The following is a 21617-nucleotide window of genomic DNA, read 5'->3' as shown; positions in this document are numbered from 1 at the left end:
ACTTACTTACTACTACTACTACTACTCTCTCTCTCTCTCTCTCTCTCTCTCTCTCTCTCTCTCTCTCTCTCTCTCTCTCTCTCTCTCTCTCTCTCTCTCTCTCTCTCTCTCTCTCTCTCTCTCTCTCTCCAAAAGCGACGTACGTCTAGACCACGCCTCCCGACCTTGATGCCGAACTGACTCCTCGAATAGTTCAATGGATCAATGTGATTCCCAGTTGAGCTGCTAGAACGAAAAATCTAGGATTGGGTTCAACAACATCAATTAGAGCAAATCATTTACCACTTCCCCGACATAGACCGTGAAGTTTTCATTTGTCTTCTTTTCAAAAATGTGCAACTTATCAATGCTTGTTGATCGGCTTTGCTAGGAAAAAAAACCAGTTACAGTTAAAGTCTTAGCCTCTTAGGTACAAGTCTTCCAACATATTAATTATGAAAAAACAGCTGTGATTATTTGTCAACATCAACCAATATTTCAGTTACGTTTTATAACAATATCAATTCATTTTAGCCTTTAGTAAAACTATCACTCAATTCAGTTTTCGATGAATCAACTATCAACGAAGTAGCCAATATTGAAGACATTCTTCTTTCTCTATTCTTTAATATTTTCTTTATTCTAGGTCTTTAGTAATATTTAGTAGTATGATTGTTCGAATTTCAATTAGTTCGGTTGATTTTGGGCGTTGTATTGATAACCATTGTTCTCTGAAAAATAATGCAAGTCCATGAACCTCTCACTCATTCTCATCAGAAATAGAAAACTTTTATGTTTTATGAAATTTAGTGGATAAATATTGCACTCGATTTCATGTTTGAGCCTTATATAGGTTTAACATTTAGGACATGTAATGGGAAATGAAAGTCATTACTTTTCTATGTTTGGAAACCCAAGGAAATGAGTGGGAAAAGAAATTGGTTCCCAAGTGTAAGGAAAATAGGTGGGAAAATGGTTCCCCCACCCATCCTATGGAATCACACTTTCGCTCTAGTGTGTAGCAGTTTATCTCTATTTGTACGTTGTTGTTGAATGCAAGCAATTGTGAGTTTTTTTTAACCGTTACCCATTGGTTCATTTTTTTTACATCTTTTTATGTTGTGAAATGTAAATGGTTAACTCTAAATATTTCCTTAAAATTTGGACTTGACAATTTCATAAATTTTCACATTTTTCCTCGCCTACTTCTTTTTTCCTCATTTCACTCATGTAAGTTTCTATGTATGGTGTGTGTTGTTGAAGAAATTGATAGAAAAATTATAATTTGTTGCAAATATTGATATAAAGACAAGTATTGATACAAATTTGGGTTGGACATTTTAAACTGTAATCTTGAATCCGTCACGATCCCGTCTCGAAATTTAACAGGATGGAACGAGATTTTTAAATATAAAAATGACAAGCCCATCTGTTTCAATAAAATGAGACGGGACGCGGGACGGATGGTTTTGGTCCCGTAAGGCCCGTCTCGTCCTATGTTCACTTATTAACTCATCTGATTTTCAGTTTTTCTTCTAAGTTTTGCTTTTACTTTATACTGTTTAGTTCTTGGTTTTTTAATTTGTTTAAGGCTGTTGTAATATCATTGTTTACTGGTTCAATTGCTTTGTACTACTTACTGTATTGCTTTGTATGGCTTACTTAAGGGAATGCTTTGTGATATGTTGCTTACTTACAAGTCATTGCTTTTACTCTACACTGTTGTAATATTGTTGTAATTTTCATTGTGTCATCTACTGGTCATTGAGCTTAGGTTCAGTCTTGATTTTTTTTTTTTTCATTTCTCATTTGTGGGTAGTTTTTTTTTTCTCGTAATTCCCCTATTCACTTCACCCATATATATCTATCTATCCCGTCCCATTTGATTTTGCTATATAAGGCCTAAACATGCACAGCCATATGTACACAATGATATGAAAAAGTTACAGAGGCTAGATCGCCGCCTAGCCCTTATGTAATTTACCTTAAATCCCAATACCCTCTGTGTGGTCTCTGTATATAGCCTTGCACTTACCCCTATTCCATTCTATATATGGCTGTTGGTTTATTCATTGTTGGCACCTAACGCATTTTAGAAATAAGAGCATATGACTCAATCTTAGTGCAGATCAGAGTTCTTTCAATATTTGCAATAAGAAACCCTTGATACATTTGATACCAACAGAAGGAAAATACAACTGCTGAAGTTATCAATAAAAGAATAGGTGGTAATGAAGGAGAAAGGACAGAACAAAATCATATACTACACAACTTTGGGCTAGAATTAGCTAATGATCTGATCTACATGCTTTGCTTCTTTGTCAAAACTGGTCGCTGCTTTTGGCTTATCGAATGAAGCTGGAAAAAGAATGAGGATCTATCAAACCTGTCAACTACATTTACAAACTCTATCAAATTTACATGTCCTGTATGGTTTCTATTCCCATTCCTACGTTTCTTTTCCTACTTTTCTCCTTCCCCCTCTTTTTCGTTTGAAGAACCCGCTTGTAGGATCTTATCGTCATCACCATCATATCAAACTCACATGAGTGGTAGATAAGCACCACCGTGGCCTTTCCGCAGGACAAGAGGTCCAACATTCTCAGGGACCCTATCTAACGCCTTTGTACATGCATCAATGACATCTCCAAAACCAGTTGCCACAGTAGCCAACTGCAACCGCAACTTCAAATCTCTAGTCCTTTTCAACAAGCATCTAAACGACCTCCCCAGATATTTTGCCCATTCCGCTGGCAACCCTCCCCCAGTTAACCAAACTGAAAACTGGGATTGGTCCCCTCTCGCTGCCACCTCAGCCCTATAGAACTTTGCTAGGTCAACGAGCATCGAGGGCTGGAGAGGAAGAACAGCCACAAATTCAGCCACAAAGTCTTCCAGAACTTCTGGTTTGAGCATCTGGTTCCAAAGTACCAAGGCCCACTCACTTGGCTGGTTAAGACCATAGGCTTCAGCAACAATGAGGGCCTCTTGGAAACGAGACTGCTCCACTAGGGCACGCCTGGCATTGGTTTCGGATCGGTACAGCCAGTGGAAATCTGGCATCCGAATCTGAAGAGACAAGAGGGAGGCCTGAGCACATGCTCTGCGTGTTTTGTTGCCAGCATCAATGGATTTGTGAACTTCAGCAGCTTCAATGTAATAACGCATGGAGTCTAGAAGGTCCTCATTCTGATCCTTGTCATAACGAATGAACCACTGCTCTGATGACTGCTCTGCTCGTGACTCCAAAAGAGCAGCCGTTTCATGTTTCATGTCAAAGTGATTGTAGACCTGTGGAAAGAAAGTGAGAAGAAGAATAAATGGTATTTCATACTTGCTTGTTTCTCACCGCATAGGCAAGTAATAAATTCATTGTATATACCAGTTTACTGACAAACTGAATAACTGATCTACTAGTTCATTGCGCTAATATCCTAATTTACTTTGAAATCTCATAAACAATAAGAAATAGTTGGTGATAGTCAAAAACATTATGTCTGCAGATACTAACCATAGCAAAAGCATCAAGGTCATTGGGATTAAAATGCTTCAATGATGTCAGAACAGCCATCCGAAATCCCCGGACAGCCTCAGCAGTGCCAGCATTCGTGTCTGCGGCAGCTGAATACTTCTGAAGAAGGAGATCCAGTTGGCCATTTTCAATAAGAATTCCAAGAATGAAATTCAGGGCGTGGAAGTTTCCTACTCCAGTTATCAGACGGGCCAAACATGAAAAATCACCCTCAGACACATAAGCTTCTACTCTAGTAGCTGCAAGGGCTACAAGAACATCAACTCCATCAAGGCAAGATGATAGTTTGTAGAAGTGGTGGGACAAAATTAGAAGCTCAACCTGAAATCGTTGTTTACAAATAAGCATTAGCTCAAGAAAATAAAAAATACTCTCATGAATCATTGCACATCCCTTCGTCTATTATGGGAAAAGAAAATTTGCGTTTTTCATAAATAATTTGAACAACCAGCGCAAACAGGACAATTAACAACATCTATTTCTAGCAGTAGTACCTCACAAGCATGTGGTACTTCTTGTCCAGTAATAACCAAGCGCATTAGTGCATGCCCAATTTCTTGTTCAGAAGGACAAAGCTCTGCCCACTTTAAGAAGTCTGAAAATCTCCAGAGTAAGGGAGCAGGTCCTTCTTCTTTTTGAGAATCCATATATCCCCCACGATGAGCTGCCAATAAGCCCTGGAGACACAGTTCAGACTTATTTTAAACCCCTAATTCGTACAGCATGTTTTACCCAAATTTACCTTATATTAAGCTAATTAACTTTGCACCATAGATTAAATATTAAACCACCCTAATTTGTACATTACCCTCCATTTAACTTACATTATACCAATTTAACTTTGTACCACTATCAAAAGTATACTAAAACACCCAGATATTACAATATATCCAACCGGCACAATACTTACAAACACAGGTAGGCAAAGAAGTAACTGTTAAAAGCCCAACCTTTAGAAAGGATTCTGAAAGAATCTGAGCAATACTGGCTGCGGGCATTGAATGAGTACTGACAAGGAGATGTGCCTCCTCAAATGATTCTTGTGCTTTAAGGGAAAGCAGCTGTAGTAATTCAATTGGCTGCTTGGCAAATGCCTCCGGAAATGGAAGACCTAACATACATGCTGCTTTGTTTACTGCTATTATCCTCTTGCATAGTCCACGTCCGCAACCTTCAGTAAAAATGGTTGCTAGATTCTCCAAAACCTTTATCAAGTTAACACAAAAGAATCAGTCAAGTACTAGAAGAGAGAACAGAGGGTACCCTATGCCCCTAGCCACTATAGGCCATTCTTTTTTCTGAGAAGAAAAACTGCATTAACTTCATAATAGAAAAGAAGAGAATAAATAAAGCAAACTTAGGATCTCATACTCACAACTCACAAAGAAAAAGTACAAACCAAAACCAATAACAAAAGATAACAAATCAACCTAACCGCAAACCCACAGCAACAAATGTAGTGAAATCTAGAAATTACCATAAAATCTAGTAAACAAAGATTAGAAACCTAGTATATCCTTTACATACACAAGCATAACATGAGCAGTGACCACAAAAAAAACACTCTTGCAGTGGCAAACATAGATTAAGAGGGAAGGAGAATTTGGACACAAACCTGCAGTGTATCAACTTCATGTTGCTGGGTCGGAATATGGTGGGACTGAATAACCGAACGTACTTCTTCATCAAGCATTGCTAAAGATACTGTTTTACTTGGAGTTGACATAGCAGCAAGCTTCAGTGCGGAATCCACAAGTAAAATTTCAGATGGTACTTTTACTGGAGACAGCTTATGCTGGAGTTGCTTTGCAGCAGCTATTTGTCCAAATTCTAATAAAGAAAGAACAGCCCTTTCCAGCTCTGCAGGTCCAACCCTTTCCTCCCACCGTGAAAAGGACATGTCTGATTTTAAGTTTTCATCCTGAGACTGCAATTCATGTCTAACATTAAGAGAATTAGAACCCTCATCAGGATCAGCGCTTTTTTCTGGTGAGTCCACTACTGGCCGTCGTAATGGCACATAGCCTTTTGCCCTTCGCTTAGTCTTTGTACTCCCTGCAGTGGTGGTTGGAAAGCTAACATCTGATACTTGGTTCCTGTGATATGCCTGGTTATTTTCCCTTGCATCATGTTTCTCTACAGTTCTATTCTTAAATGTACCGATGTGATTGTCCATTTTTGTTATGATACTTGCTGTTCTGTCAATAATACTGGAGCTATTTTTGTGAATAGGATCACGGATGGAACTGCTTAGATTGAAGTCTCCTTCACTCTTACCCTGTGCCTCTGATTCTACCGCCAAGAGCCATACTCTAGTCTCGATTTCCCGAATCAGATGAAGTGGATAAACTCTGATGATTTGACAGCACCAATCAGTGAAGAAATAAGCAAAACACAGCAGTGAAGAAAAAAAAAAATTTAATTATTATCTTACGGATTGGACTGAGTAATCATTCCGCTTAACCATTGTAGTGAAAGCAGCAACAGCTCATGAAGCTCCCTAGCTGGAAGATCTTTTTCCAGAGCTTCTGCATACTTAAGGAAAAATAGCCCAGCCTGGAAATCATCTCAACAAATTAAGCAGAAACTAGGATATAAAATTTGCTGACAACAGTTGCAATGTCCCCATAAAGAGAAAGTACCTGTAAAGCAGGGAAGGAATATCTGATAAACAGCGTTTGGCAATGTCCCCATAAGGCGATTCTCTCCTCAGGGACATCCCAAAGAAATTCCTTCCACTCAGCTACCATAGATTCAGCCTACAGAAGCAAAAATTAGAAAAGACATATTAGAGAGAGAGAGAGAGAGATTTTGGAAGAGAGAGAGAGATAGATGGCAGTGGTATGGAATTTACAATCATGTGATCAACTAACTCCGGAACCAAGGGAGTCCAACAGTATAAACTATATAATTCACTATAGTAACTGACATCATAGCTCAACTGACTCACAATTTAAACAAACTACACTCCCAACGACATGTTACTGGTCAACTGACTAATATCAGTATCTATCATGTGATCGATATTATATTGAGACTTACCTAGTATCTTTTCAAAAAATATTTCCACAAAAAGTTGTTCTACAATTCATTGTTTTCCTAATAAGAGCAAAAGACAGAAATAATTTCAAATGGGCAAACATAACATACCCAGCACCGGGCTCAACTCCTAAAAGGGAATGAACGATACATCTCCATTTTTTTTTTCTTTAAAAGAAAATTAGTGAAATCAAGCTGTGTACTTACCAGAATAATATTTTCTCTATGGATTTTCTAAACTTAGAAAGGGAAGTGTAACATAATTAGATACATAAGGTGTCATGCCTTATATTCCACCGTCTTATAGAGTCTCCTTAGATATTATCGAAGGATACTAAGCCAAGCAGATATATATACTACAGTTACCTGAGTTTCAGTTACATGATGAACAGCAGATTTCCAAACTCCAGCACTGGCCTCCAACTGTCTGGCCCAGTTGCGTGCTTGCTCCCAGTGCCTATTACTTTCCAATGCTGTTGCAAGTGCACCATCATCTAGAGTTTCATCCCCCAGTTGCAAAATATCATCCTTGCGTAATAGTGGCTCCGCTAGATTAATTTTCCAATGAAGCCGCCGATAATAAGTAGCTGCAGGACCTCCATCGCCAAAATCAGTGGCAGCAAGAAGTTTTAGTAAGCATCTCTTTTCATAAGGAGATGGACAAGTCAAAAGCATGGCATCCGCAGCTTTAATAGCCGTAGAGCTTATCCATGATGCACCAATGTGCATATCTCTTCCTACATTTGTCTGTAAGCGAGTTGAATCTTCTTTGATTCGGGCAGAAAATGAACCTAAGTGTGCTGATGCTTCAGAAAGGCGCATTTGTGAAAATGCCTGAGGTAGGGACATAAGAAAGAATAAACAATTAGACCTAGTATTAAAGTTGCTCCCATTTTCTCATTCCGAAGCCCATAGGAAATCAAACTGAGCGATGTCAAAAGTTAAACATCAACCACGTAAATTGTATAGCAATACTAAGTAACTGGATCAATTAAAGGAAGCTGTTTTGTACTTTTCACAAACCTGAAGTGCACGTATGAAAGGTACAAGAGAACATGAAGGAAGGAACATTTCAAATGCTCTTAACAAAGGCAGGAACAGGTGCTGCTCACAAAGCACTGAAACCATCTTCGACAGTGAAACAGACGCTTCATCAGAATCAGTTGAGAGAATCATATTTCCGCCAAGTTCTATATTTCTTTCGTCTTCAGAAATAGTTCCCTGGTCAAATATTTTCACACCCACAGGTGAACCCAGAATTCCAGACATTGTAGTGGCTGAGGGTTCTCCTAAGTTGGGCTCCAGGAGCCGCCTCCTTTTTGCATTCTGCCTACTGTAATGAAATGTAAGGGATTTACTCCCTCCTGCTTGCAGAGCATTAGTAGCTTCCACAGCTGCTCCAACATTATTTGCAATTCTGGAAGCAATATCATTCACCTTGATAGATGAAGTTTCCCTGTGGAGAATAAAGTAGCAGCGAGATCAAGTTTTGAAGATTGCATAGTTATGTATCATAAACAGAAGAAATGGAGAGCAACCTATCTCAAAAGCATTAGAAACAAGTGTTAAGTTTACTGCACAAACATTTTCCAATATACAATGAATCATTTGAATACAAGCTAGAAAGCATCATTTTGTAGAGGGGATAACAGAAAGAACCTTGCAGCAGTGATTTCCAGCCAGACTGTTAGGCAAGATATTGCAGACACGTCTGAAAAGCAGGATGCAATCATAGCCAAAATTGACCAAGATAACTCCTTTGCTTTCATCAAAATGGCCTCTCCAGGGTTTTTCTGCTTTTCACATTCTGCTAATATTCTAAAAAGTTCAACTGGGACACAAATGCTTTCATCAGTAAAGGAAGCTTCACTCCTTTTCTCTATAGTTTCTGTTGTTGAAGAGCTAGCTTTTCTTCTTGACTGCATGGCTTTCAGAACTGTCGAAATATGAATTTTAAGACGTGGATCACAAAAGTCCTTTGATGCCTGAAACATGAAGGGATCAGGAGATAAAAATGGTGCAAGGTTTATTAGTCTATCTAGTTGTCAACAAAAAATGTGTACAAATGTGTAATACTTAATGTTAATAGGAACAAGACATACCACTTGGACCACTGTGTCGAAAGGATATCCTCCAATCTGAGCTTCTGACAAAAACCCAACCTTAAAGAGACAATGGAACCAAAGATTAATACTCAAGAAATTGTGTACTAGCCAGATTCATTTAATATAAACGACAAGTTTAACAGTACGATATGTACAAACCCAATCATTGTCTCTTGCCAGTACAGAAAGATATCTAGTGCTCAAGGGAAGGTGGTGCATCTGGCAGAAAATTGTAACTAAGTTCCAGCGATGGCTTGCAGCTTTCTGTTGAGATCTCAACTCGATTCCATCACCATCACCACTCAACAGCCAAGACCCACATGTTCTCCCATCCACCATTGAAGGAAGGCTAGCCTTTTCCAAGAATTCTAAGAAAAGCATAAGAGCTCGTGAAGGTTGCTTAACCACAGCTAAACTTGGAGTACCCTTTTGCTTAGTCATTCTGGCACTATCCTGCTGCAGATACTCATCGGCTAGAGCTCGAGCGAGAGACTCCATTATATCACTTTCATGGCCAACTGCATGAAATGCAGACCCTTTTGTCAAAATTTTCCTTAAGTTGTCAGTATTTTCACTTGATTTGTAAAAATAAGACATCCGTTTCAGAGCAGCAATGTCTATTCGGAGCATGCTGGCAGAATACCCAAAAAGCTCCAGGAGAAAAGCGCACGAAGCAACCAGCACAGAATCCTCAAAATGCATAATTGCAAGTGGCATGACCTGTAAAGAAAGTCCCACAAGGAAATGTCACGGAACCATTAAAATCCTCACTCTCACCATGAAGAAAGAGAATTAACTGAGCCATTGTTCTATCCTCTGTGTTAACTATTTTAGTTTTTTTTTTTTTTTTTTTTTTTTTTTTTTTTCGTGTTCACAATACTAATAAGTCAATCATAACTGAAAGTATAACATTAACTTCTTTTGTGCACTGCCAGTCCCCTACTGTTTGTACTCTTTGCATTCTCAATATATATCTCGTGTGTGAAAACCGTAAAATAGAAAATGTATTCTGCTACAGGGAAACTGAGATTTAATTAAACAAAAATAAAAAAGAGAATGTACACAAGAGTTGATAAAAGATCCACTTCTCTGATTTGTGGTCCAAGAAAAAGTATGATACTAAATGAGTAGATAATAAAACTTACTGATGAAAGAAGAGACTCTTCACTTTCTGTTATAGGTTCAAGAAGTGTCTGAACATCTGCTTGAACATTTGCTTGTATTTGTCCTTTTCCTTCTGATTTCAATTTTTGAACTCTCAAACCAAGAAAATGATTAAAAGCAGCTAAAGCACGTCCACGGTGTAAATGGTGTTCAAGCCCAAGCGCATTTCCCTGTAATCGAACTGTAGGTTTTAGCAATAGGGAGGCAGCTATTTAAGCTTCTTTTTCCTTTTTCTTTCTTATCCCTTCTTTTTGAGACAAATAGCTATTTGAGCAATTCTCTAGAGTGATAAGAATAACTGTGTAGAAATTAAACAGATACCTCAAGTGCAGAACTATAGAGTTCCTCCTCAATGTGTTTTTGGATAGTTGCTTCCCAGGATAGGGCACTGATTTCTACATCGTCATCAGTGTTTAGAACAAAATCTATATCTCTGTGCAGCAGACTTTCTCCCACAGGCAGACCTGGTATTGATTGCCATCCAAGAGGACCCTGCAATGTCATGCAAAATGCTGATACAATAAATCCAAATACCTCACTAAAAACCACTAAAAATGGATGAGCGAAGGAGACGGAAAAAGTAGGAAATCTGTTTGAAGCAACTAACACGCCACGTCAAGATATACTTCAAAACCAACCGGCTACTATATATGTGTGCAACAGAAATCATATGTGTGTATGTTTTGGCACATGGGCATTTCGCAAAAGAAGCTCAGTGACACATAGGGAACAGAATTAAGATACCTGAGCATAAAGCTGAATCAACCTCCGCACAGCCTTCGGAAACCAGCATGGAAGCATTTGCAGAAGTGAAGTATCACGTCCAGAAGAGAAGAATATGTCATCACGCCAACTTAAATAATCTGATAAACCTGAATTGACGAAGTCGTATATTCTTAAGCCATAGTTAAAAAATCATTATGGAAGCAAACGTACTATACAGCTACAATGAAAAGGATTGAAACAGGATGGCTAAAACCTCACCATTCTTTGCTTTAGGCCCCACAAGATTGGAAGTTGTATCTTGCCCGAAACATGCTGATACAAATGTGTGCCATAGTGTAGGGAAACGCTGAAGCGTGGGCCTGAGATTCTCCAGTGTGCACTGGGCTGATGTACTACTATGCCTCTTTACACTACCACTACTTAGACAACTTTGAAAGGGGGCAGAGGCATACATTAAGGTTGCCAAAGCTGCCAATTCTCCCCCTCCTTCTGCAATGTCATCAACAGTACGAATTATTTCATCCATCTCCTGAACATGGAGGTTACTATCCGGAACTAGATTGTGTGAAAGCATCGCGCGAGAATTGGAAAATGATGCTTCATACTCACACCCTTTAACTCTAGAGAGGAGCAACCATCGTGCCCATTCACAATCTCCCTATCAGAATGAATTCAGAAACGGATGAGACAAAGAAAAAGTTGTTTCTCTATGGATAAGATGGGGAGGAGAAAGACAGAGGGCCACATATATTAACATAACTGAACAGAAGTCATGAAGCAATCTGGAAAGTAACAGAGACAGCACCACATCTTTAATACCGTTTAGAGGTGGAGAACCTAGTCTAACTGTCTAAGTACCACAGTTGTAGAATAAACTAATATTTCATAATATACTGCATATTAGAACTCCTCTTAAAGAGAAGCTGTCGAAAATGGCTAGAGCATCAGAGAAATAGTCTCAAATTGCCACCAAAGCCAGCCTAGACAAAGAACCCTAAACTACAACTGCTTTCCAATCTAAACCAACTGAGGAAAGTGTAATCTTTAAACTCCCCAGAAACATAGCCCATAAAGTTGCCCAGAACCTATCTTCCAAAGTTTTTCCAATCGTCTGCTACAGGTCTCAAAGATCCTATTATTTCTTTCTACACAAATCACAGCAGACACCCCACATCCCAAGGACTTTGGCCTTTTCTCCTTGCCAAAATCAGACAGCTTTGCCTAATCAAGCAGTTCACACTGCATCAATCTTTTTAAACTATTTAAGACTCTTCCCAGATTACTCAGGGAATCCAGGCTTGAATCATGTTTAGAGTATCATTAGTCTCGCCACAAGATAAGATTAGTCTATACTTAGCGCTGACAGTAGCTCAAATCTTTCCATGTATTTCATCATATCATATTATCATAGCAAAGGTTTATTGTTGCACTTTATTAATGAACTTCTAGCTTTCTTTTCATTATTAATACTACTACGACCACCAAATATTCAGCTGAAAAGTTTTAAGTACAATTCAAAATGCAAAATATAAAAAATAAAAAATAAAAAAGCCCACACGAATGGGCAAATACAACCAAACCAAGGGAACTTCAAAGCATAACAAATAGAAAGAGTCAATAAGGTAGGTAGATGGGATCTGTAAATGAGTACAAGCAATCAGAGTTGAAACAACACTAGATATCAAGAAACTTACTGCGGCTTCCAGAAGTGAACGAACTGAATTACTATCTGTTACCAACTCGTGCTGGTCAAGGTAAAGGTCCAGAAGGTTTGGCAAGTTGTACTGTGAGCAATGATGAATAAGTAGTTTATGTAAAGCCTGTATGGTACCACCATCCGGAAATTTCAGGACTGATTTATCCTCAATATTATCATCCTCTGAAGTGATCTCATACTTGCTAGTAATGAAGCCAGAACGAGCAAGAAGAGGAAGTATATCTGCTGTGCCTTCCCAATATTCCTTTGAGAAAATTAGTTTCCTTGCAAGTTTTTCTTCCATCAGCATCTTTAACCATATGGAGCACATACCATCACACGAAAACCTGAAAACTTTGATCTCTGGTACATCCATGCAAACAGCATCCAGTTCTTCAACATAGCAGAGGTAATCACTGTAGTCAGAACCTCTATTGCATTCAAAAGTTGAAGCAGGCTGTAGCCCATCCAAATTGATTTGGAGGCTTCCAACGACAAGAACATGTGCAGGAATAAGGTCCAGGAGTCTAGAAACTTCCTCCCAGTCATTGTGGCATACATGGTACTCAAGCTGTGATTCCCACAATACATTCACGCCCATGAAAGATGACTGGTCCAAGACGATCTGTATTGAAAGAGGATTTTAAATATGTAGTTTCTTCAACCTATTCCAATAACAAAAGGCAAGAAATATCCAATAACATAGGCTATTTATACAACTAAAACTCTTAAAAATGCAAAAGAGTTTTAAGAAGTTACATGAATGTTCAGGCATGGAAAACTGTTCTTAGCAGATTATGAGCACAAACTTCATATGCAATAGCCAAAAGCTTAAGTTAGATTTATTAGACTATTTTTTTTTTTTTTGTAAAAGAAACAGCTTTTTATTGAGACAAAAAGCAAAGAATAAGGAGGCGCACAAGGAGTCCGCTAGATTTATTAGACTATCTCAAAACCACTTCAATGACCGATTAGACATACAGTGGACCAAAAATGTCACTGCACATCTTGCTGATTATTAACAGCAAGACAAGATAAAAGGCTGAGCGGGAACACAAAATTTTCCTGTGTTGAAAATGGATGGAGTGCACAATAAAAACACTACAACCAGATTTTCTCTTGAAACTATATATTTTTGTCAGAATATTTCACTCATGCTCAACAATAGGAGTGCTTAAAGAACACTAATATGAAGGACTGGACTTAAAAGTCAAACTGCAGTAAACTGTGCATGTTCTGCTTGTAATAAATTTGGGTATCCATTGAAAATGAGATTGCAGAGAATGCAAGGGATATTGCCCTTGGGTTTTTGCATAGCTTCACCAATCATTCATAAAACTAACAAAGGTCAATATAGTTCAAAGAGGACCCCACAGCAGTGGGAACTGGGAAAGACTGTCAACTCAAAAGGTGCAAGAACCTAGCTCATTTGAGCATTATTATATCCCTACCACGTATGTTTCACCAGCGTATTAATAGAGACCAAAGTACCAGTATATCTAGCTTGCAATGTTAGACAAGGAATATATAAAAAGTGACTTACTCGATCAACGCTTCTTTGATCATAGAAACTAAACCATACAGCAGCAGCAGCCCAGTAACCAGCGTAAGCATTATCTTCATCAACCATAGGACCAGAAGGATTTTCATTTACATTTGTCCATGAACCAAAAACAACTCCATCAATTTCATCACACTCGATGGTAAAATTGTTGACTAGAGCTGAATCCAATAGGCGCAAATAATATCTCTTGGGCAAACTGGAACTTGCTGGAATTTGAGTGAATTCTTTCTGCCGTCCATGAAGCGTTTTCCAGAAACTACTGCTGGGGTATAGCCTCTATTCCAAGAAATTATATCAAATCAACAAGGAAATCATCAAGGTAATACTTGAGATCATGACATATATGATTGTAAGATAAGAAGCAAAGGTTTACATACCTCAATGAGTGATATCCTATCCAATATCTTCCACTCATACGATCCCAGGTAACCATATTTATTCATCTCCTCAGTGATTTTCACACGAAGAGATCTTCTCACAGTGCCGAATAATAACTGCTTAAGGCTGGTTTCTACATCCTCTCCAAGCCTTTGCAATGTGGCCACAGCAAGTCCAGACTCACCCTGTTGTCAGTAATTGTATTGGTTAACCATAAGTCTCAATACTTCATGTATGTCGTAAGCAATAACTCATTAACAAATTACCTTAACCATTAACAAATTACCTTCAAAAACAGATCATAAGCAATAGCTCTACCAACATCACGGACTTCAGTGAAAGTATCATGAGGCTCCTTTCCAGAAAATGAATCTCTTGAACGATGAAGATGTAGTTGAAGAACTGCTAAGGGCAGACGACCAGAGAGTAAAGCATCACTGACTACTGCCCTAAGGTCTAGATTATCTATCTTCCAACGAGCAATCATCTCCTTGGGATTCTCTAAGGGAAAAATTTTCTTCTCTAAGAGCCCTCCTCGTGGCACAAGAGCAGACACTTCACTCAAATCCTCTGGGTCCAAAGGGACTTTAGAATCCACAGGTGTTAAAGCAAGATTCTCATTATAGTTAAGGCCTGATGTCGATACAGGGAAAGAAACTTCATGCTGTTTGGATGTCTCCAAAGATATAGCGTCCACAGATACAATTGATAACTGCGATTCATTCTGCAATAAATCAGTCTCAACCAATCTTGATGCTTCCCCACTATCCACCTGTGATACAGAGACATATTTTAATTATATTAACTGTAATAAGGGAAAAATATATATATTAAAGATGGCGAGGGGAGGAAATTCTTTTGGTTGTTCTGTCCTGCAATTATTGTTTAGATGTTTTCTTTCTTAAGGTCTATTTCCTTCTTCCTTTCACTATTAAAGTTTTGAATATACTAAAGAACTGCAAAGCGTACCAGTTCTTGGCCTGGCCTCTTATACTTTGAACCAAGTCGAGATTGGAGATTTCGAATTATCTCCAAAAAGTGAGCCATCTCACGAAGCCTCCTTGAATTTGCCATTTCATCTTCTATCTTCACCGGTGAAACTGGTGGAAGAGATAGAAGTTGGGTCCTACCAGATTCGTATGCATCTTTCCTTTTCCTATGTTCTAGCAACCAATACTTGCGAATCATTTTCGTCGCAAAAGAAGTGGCCACTGCAAGAAGCCTGAAGAACAAGAATGAAAAAGAAAGTGAATTCCACACTGGTATGTTCAAATAGAACATCATATACAAGAAAAGTACTGATACCCGATTTGAAAAGCATAAACTACTATAAAGTCTTGTAGAAGAAAATGAATAAATGCACAGAATCCAAATCATTATGCCATTGTTCCCATTATATCATGTCCATGGGATTTCAATTTATTACCAGCAGTGAAAATGAGGGTTAAACCTACGGACTACCCTCTAAAAGTTTTCACTCTACACCCTGCACTTTTTGGAATTTACATAAGATCTCGCTAGTATCCCATCACTCCAGCAGAAATTTGCTAACATCAACCAAAACTTTCTTAAAGAAACAAAATCAACGGTAAACAGTTCAGTGCTCTAACTGCAACAAGTTCAAAGTTCAAACCATCCAGGTTTTCATGTGAACTCCAGATATGCAAGGTCTCAAGGGAAAACACACTAACACATACAGTAGTGTGACACCTCGCTGCCAATATTCTGATATATCGTTTTAGGAAGAGTCAACATTTTACAGGGGAAAACTTCTTAACATTCCCCCTCAAGAATGATATATACCGAATTTTTACCTTGATGCAGCTGTATGAATTTCTTGTAACTTGGATGAGGAAGTAGTAAGAAATATAACGTACAAAATTGAGTTCAGATCAGTAAACGATTTTACCTTGATGCAGCAGAAACCTCATTATCATTGCCAACTTTACGAAGCATCAGATAAACAGCCGCAAAGAGCAATCTAAGCACACCCTCTTCTGCCAAATTGACACCCACAAGCTTTTCTAATGATCTGATTGAGCAACCAAATGGATCAGAAAATTAACCCAACATGAATAGTTTGATTGACATCTAGTGTAGAAATGCTACTGACCCCAAAGAGTTACCAGACATTTCCCTGAAGAATTTTACACCAAGACTTATCTGTTTTAGAAAACCTTTCATGCATCAGGACTAAAAAATAACAACAGAAACTTGTCATGCTCTACCCTTCGGCACATGTGGCGCAGCATATCACAAGTATTCAACTAATGTGATCCAAAATACATAACTAGAATTTGCACTGTAGAATATCACTTTTTACACCAGGTAACAAGGACGTATGGGGGAAGAAAAATTAGATTGTAGAAACATACCGCTCTATCTCATCAAATTTCAAGTAATCCAGTGACAACTGCAGCCGACGCATCCGAGATATTTTCAGGTCCCAACCTGACATTGCAGCGATTTACTCAGAATTGTTTCGCACATCCTATAAAAGCTATATACAAAATAGCTGCACCCCAATAGGCCAGGTGTGAAAATTAGTCAAAGAGTATGCAAACAACCCTACCTGACATGAACAAATAAATAGACAAACTATCAATAAAATAATAAATAAGTTGGCCTAGTATCATTCACATGATCTGCAACAAAAAAAAACAACAAAAAAAAACAAAGACTTTCTATGTCTTGATAGACAATTTTAAGAAAGCTAGTTAGAAATCTTTTCTTCAGTCTACAAGTACTAGAGCCAGTAAATTTCTATATTTCTATCATGTGAGCAGTGTACAATCCAGAGGTTTCACAAGTGCCTTTTATCAGAACATTATAAAAGATTATTTGAAACCTATGGTGGGCTGGAGAGGGATGGCCTGTGGGAGAGAGTCAAGTTCTGGGCATCCTTATGGGCTTCTACTTCTAAGGAATTTAAGGGGATTATAGTCTCTCTTCCATTATTCTTAACTGGTAAGCAGCTGTAGTATATGCCCCTAAGTTTAGAGTTAACACTAATAGATGAGCGCCTATGCCTTAAGCCCTAAAGTGGACTCCTTGTCCGCCTCTTTGTATTTTGCTTTTTGTCTCAAAAAAAAAAGAAAAAAAAGACTGTTTCTTTTCAAAAAAAAAATATGTATCAGAACAAAATAATCTTAATAAAGTTCAGTGCAGAAAACAGACAACGTGCAGTCCAGTCCTTTGCACTAAAAGACATCTTGAAGTCCATTAGAAAAGAGCGATCCCATTGTGACTGCACATCCATTTTATGATTATTGTAGCCACGGTAGTTGTATTCCTATATATTGATCCTTAATTCTATGCATTTTTTCTTATTAATGTAGTCTTACTTACTGATCAACAATAAGAGATTTCACAAGGATCAAAAATAAATAAAAAAGACCTAGTCTTACTGTTAAATCCAAATCTTTTCTTCAACTCATATAATGAAAATGGAACGTGAAAATACTTCAACCAATAGGCTAAAACTGGATTACCCAAATGCCATATCTAGATAAGCAACTTCACTAGAAACTATAAATAAATAAATAAAAAGATAAAATAAAAACAAGGGGTAGTAATCTAGTATCTGCATTGCAACCTTGAACTAATTAAAATGTCAATCTTATTCCATAGTGATAGTAGGATGGTTGTTATCTGTATGAAAATAGCATGCTAAATTCTTACCGTTCTCCAAGCATAAGCGATCGGCTTCTTCAGCACCTTCATATAGGAGAACTCTATCCAGAATTTCAACATTCCAAGGTGACCACGGCTGTTTAGATTCTTTATCTCCCCTTATAGCCTTCCCTTGATACCCAATGCCTGAATTGAGACACAACTGTCGACATCCAATAACTTCTACAGGAAGAAAATTTGATGAAACTGCAATAGAGGGAAGCACCACCGAAAGTCCACTTATCGTAACCAAATAAATGCATCCCTGGAATGTGCAACCCACTGCCTCACCGATGAAGTATTCTTCTTTCTCATGGAGATAAAACTTTTTACAACCGGTATTCAAAAAGCTGTCATCACATACTGCTGATTCTGCATGCATATTGATATGAACCATTTGAGAACCCCTCTGATCACGTGAATTTTGGTGTCTCATAAGCTGAGTAATTCCCAATGGAGAAAAACAGATGATATCATCCTCACTAAATCTATAACTGGGAACAAAGATCTTGCGCATAAGGTGTCCCTTTCTGTGAGACTCATCAAACTTCTGATCAGTTACTTCTGACCTGTATCCAGTCCCTTCTTGTTTGAGGTATAACTCTTTGTTTCTCTGAAGCACTTGTTCCCCAAAATCATCCAGGAAGGATCTTCCTTTCATCATGGATGGAATGATGGAATTCCACGAATCAGGTATGTCAGAATATTCTCTTTGGTGGCCTATATGAGAACCGCCAACTTCCCAACCAGCCAATATTCCAAGTTCCAAATGCTGAATATGTGGAAGTAGTTTCGCATTTGTATTATATTTGTCCGGTAGATATTCACCAGCAGAAATTACATATATTACACCATAATCATCTATAGCAGCTACTAGGGTGGTATGTGAAGCAGCAATCAACTTTTTAAAAACTCTACTGCCAGAATAATCTATATGTTGCAAAACTGATTTGTTCCGAATGTCATCAACTTGACTAATATGCTCATCATAATCTGTGGAAACTGCTTCCTGCTTCTGCAAATGCAACCCAGTGTTGATTCCTAAAGTCTCTAAAATATCTATATGTGCAACATACTCACCTGACATTGCTGCATAAAATACAATTAGCCCACAAGCATTAAGACAAACAAGAAGTTTATCGGAAAAGTGGAAGTCTGTCCATTGTCCTACTGAGCCGATATGTGGACTTTCATCAGGCTTCACTGTGGAAACCCAATGAATTCCCGCGTCGTCTAATCTAGAAATAAGCAGTACATTATTCTTCTTGCTTTTTCCACTATCATCACTAGTATTGACAATTACCGGATCAACCTGTGTGAAAACAAATCCAATGAAGTAATGTGAATTGCTTGAGAACACTCTGCAGCATTTGTATACACTATCCATTCCAACACCAAAAAGATTGGACAGAGTTTCAGACTTGAAATGTGGATCAGATGAAGTTATGTCTAAATTTAGAGATTTATCATTCTCCGACTCATAAAGTCTTTCCTGACCACATGCCTTATCTGATGCAGAATCATTTTTTGAAAGGTACTCCAAAATTGGCGAACTACTATCAAATAAACTAAATGAAACAATTCTTGCAGAGCTAGGTAACGATGACTTTTCCGGAAATCTGGTCAATATCTTACCATTATCTTCAACATTTTCAACTTTAGTCAAAAAAGATTGCAACCATCTCTTAGAAGCAACACTTTTGGACACCTCATCATTCCCATCCACATTACAAGCATGGGGACTTTCACTTTTTCCATTGGCTTTGTTAAACTCACTATTTCCAGTGGCTTCAGAACTCAAGCTTGTAGGTTCCTCCAACTCCATATTTCCAACTACAGAAGCAGAAGGCCCCCACTCAACCCACCTCCCTTGCCTATACCTACCTTCCCGTGCATCGCTGGTAATTGTAGTGTTTCCGGTGGATTCAACAAAAGCATGGACCATAATACCTTGCTTGCCACAAACAAACAAAAGTTCTCTAAATAAAGAATCCTGGTGCTGATTATAAGTGTCCTCACAAATGCCCCAAGCCAGAGAGTTAACATCACCAACAAATGGGTTACTTTCAGATCTTAAACTATCCCCTCCAAAACTCAAATCATTATCAACATCTCCTACTGATCCAGATGTGCACGGCAAATCATCCCTTGTTAAATCTGACCTACCATGCTCTGTCTCTGTACTTTTAAGACTTTCACCAAAATTACTCTCCAAATTGTTACTACCTGTAGAGACCCCTACAGACACATACAAAAAAGAAATGAAAACGATGATATGACAAGTATATAGGATCAAACACAAGACGAATAATGTATTAAAGAAACTAACCTGTAATCAGAGGAAACAATAAAGCCTCACACTGATATGAAAGCAACAATAATAACTGTCTTGTAGGTGAAATGTAAGCTTCACGAAATTCCGACAAGTTTAGCTGGGGCTGAGAAGAGCCCCATTTGAGCAACTGAAGTACTGCAGGTCCTTTATCACCCACAGCCAAATCCATTTTGATCCTTTAAGTGAATAAAATATCAGAGTTAAGAAGTAGAAATTGAAAGGATATACTGTCACAGAATCTCATAACTGCATTATGGACAAAAGGGTAGGCACAGAACTAGACAACTAATAATAAAGTCAGTACAACCTCTCTCAATGTCTAAAGTCTAAACAATAATCAGTTTCACTCAGCACTAACAAGTGAAAGATGAAAAGGAAACAAAAAAAAAAACCTAATAATTACTAAACTTCCCTACTACAAGAAATATGAACATTCATGTTCATGGCATTGTACATGTGACTTTCAAACTAAGCATTCTACGAATATTCAAAAAAATAAGCTAGACTGAACTGAAGTCGTCGATTTTTAAGTATAATTCATCTTCACACACACTACATCTTGCAACTAATCATAGCGAAAATCGGTCACCCGAACAAACGCAAAAACCTTAATGAGAACTCTAACTCTTTTCCCTTATTCAATCATAATTAGACTAGAACTTCACACTCTCTATCTCCCATGTAGCATTTTCCTATCTGAAGAGCCAAAAGAAAAGGCTAGATTCCACTGAAATCATCGATATCCTTACAACAAATCACGGCGACAATCGGCCACTGAAACCTATGCTAGAAGCAAAATCAAAACTCTTTTAACACTTTTCCCTTATTTATTCATGACTAAACTAAAAACTTCATACTCTCATCACTTCCTAACAGATACAATAAGCCGAGCTTAAACCACTGACACGTTCCATGATCTCAATTCAGTTTACAGTACTGGAAGTAACAATCCAAATCAAAATCACTACCACACAAGATAAACGAAGCTCCAGAATCCGAAATTGATAATCACAAAGTACCGAAAATTCGAATCTATAAATAGGAGAAGAGTTCGAGAAAGCACCGGAAACTTGCACGGACTGATCAATCGGGGAGCGGCGGCATCACATGCCGGAACCGGAAGCGTTCTCCAGGTTTTCAGAGCTGAGGGAATTTTCCGGAATGAGAAGCTTGGGATGGCGATGAATGGAGGAGGAGGTCGAGAGTGGTGTTACGAAGTTCGCGATGAGGAGAGTGAGGGGAGAGGGAAGCACCGGTGGGTGAAGAGAGGATCGTGCCGCGCCGGAGAGGTGTCGAAGTCGGTGACGCAGAGACGAAGAAGACGAAGAAGAAGAAGGAAGGTGACTACTGATGATGGATTGAAGGAGAACGGTCCAAGGGAAAAAGATCTGCTCTGCGAAGGTGAAAATCTGACGTGGCAGCCTTTG

At 38.3% G+C, this 21617-nt stretch overlaps 1 protein-coding gene across 1 annotated transcript; it reads right to left on the bottom strand.

The window, feature by feature from the left end:
• Positions 1-2227: 2227 nt before the first annotated feature.
• On the bottom strand, positions 2228-21366 carry LOC101305114. Its single transcript, XM_004289206.1, has 26 exons — positions 21254-21366; positions 20185-20366; positions 17865-20093; positions 16559-16634; positions 16093-16215; positions 15153-15405; positions 14470-14955; positions 14183-14368; positions 13785-14081; positions 12240-12866; positions 10804-11203; positions 10564-10691; positions 10141-10311; positions 9801-9989; positions 8815-9375; positions 8653-8712; positions 8210-8535; positions 7574-8006; positions 6917-7384; positions 6154-6270; positions 5946-6067; positions 5127-5862; positions 4462-4716; positions 4006-4188; positions 3491-3832; positions 2228-3270 (listed from the first exon to the last, which is right to left on the bottom strand). Exons 2-26 carry the CDS (start codon positions 20357-20359, stop codon positions 2521-2523), a joined length of 9693 nt encoding a protein of 3230 aa, XP_004289254.1. The 5' UTR covers positions 20360-20366; positions 21254-21366; the 3' UTR covers positions 2228-2520.
• Positions 21367-21617: the final 251 nt, after the last annotated feature.

This window comes from Fragaria vesca, linkage group LG1 (genome assembly GCF_000184155.1).
Source record: "Fragaria vesca subsp. vesca linkage group LG1, FraVesHawaii_1.0, whole genome shotgun sequence".
Lineage (NCBI taxonomy): Eukaryota > Viridiplantae > Streptophyta > Magnoliopsida > Rosales > Rosaceae > Fragaria > Fragaria vesca.
Note: the sequence above shows the minus strand (reverse complement) of the source record. Positions and strands in the feature narration are given on the sequence as shown.

Coding starts and splice junctions, on each gene's coding strand:
- LOC101305114 (XM_004289206.1), bottom strand. CDS start 20,359: ATGGATTTGGCTGTGGGTGATAAAGGACCTGCAGTACTTCAGTTGCTC. Junction 9,376..9,800: donor AAGAGTCTCTTCTTTCATCA/GTAAGTTTTATT, acceptor CTTTCTTTACAG/GTCATGCCACTTGCAATTAT. Junction 8,536..8,652: donor TCGACACAGTGGTCCAAGTG/GTATGTCTTGTT, acceptor TTCATGTTTCAG/GCATCAAAGGACTTTTGTGA.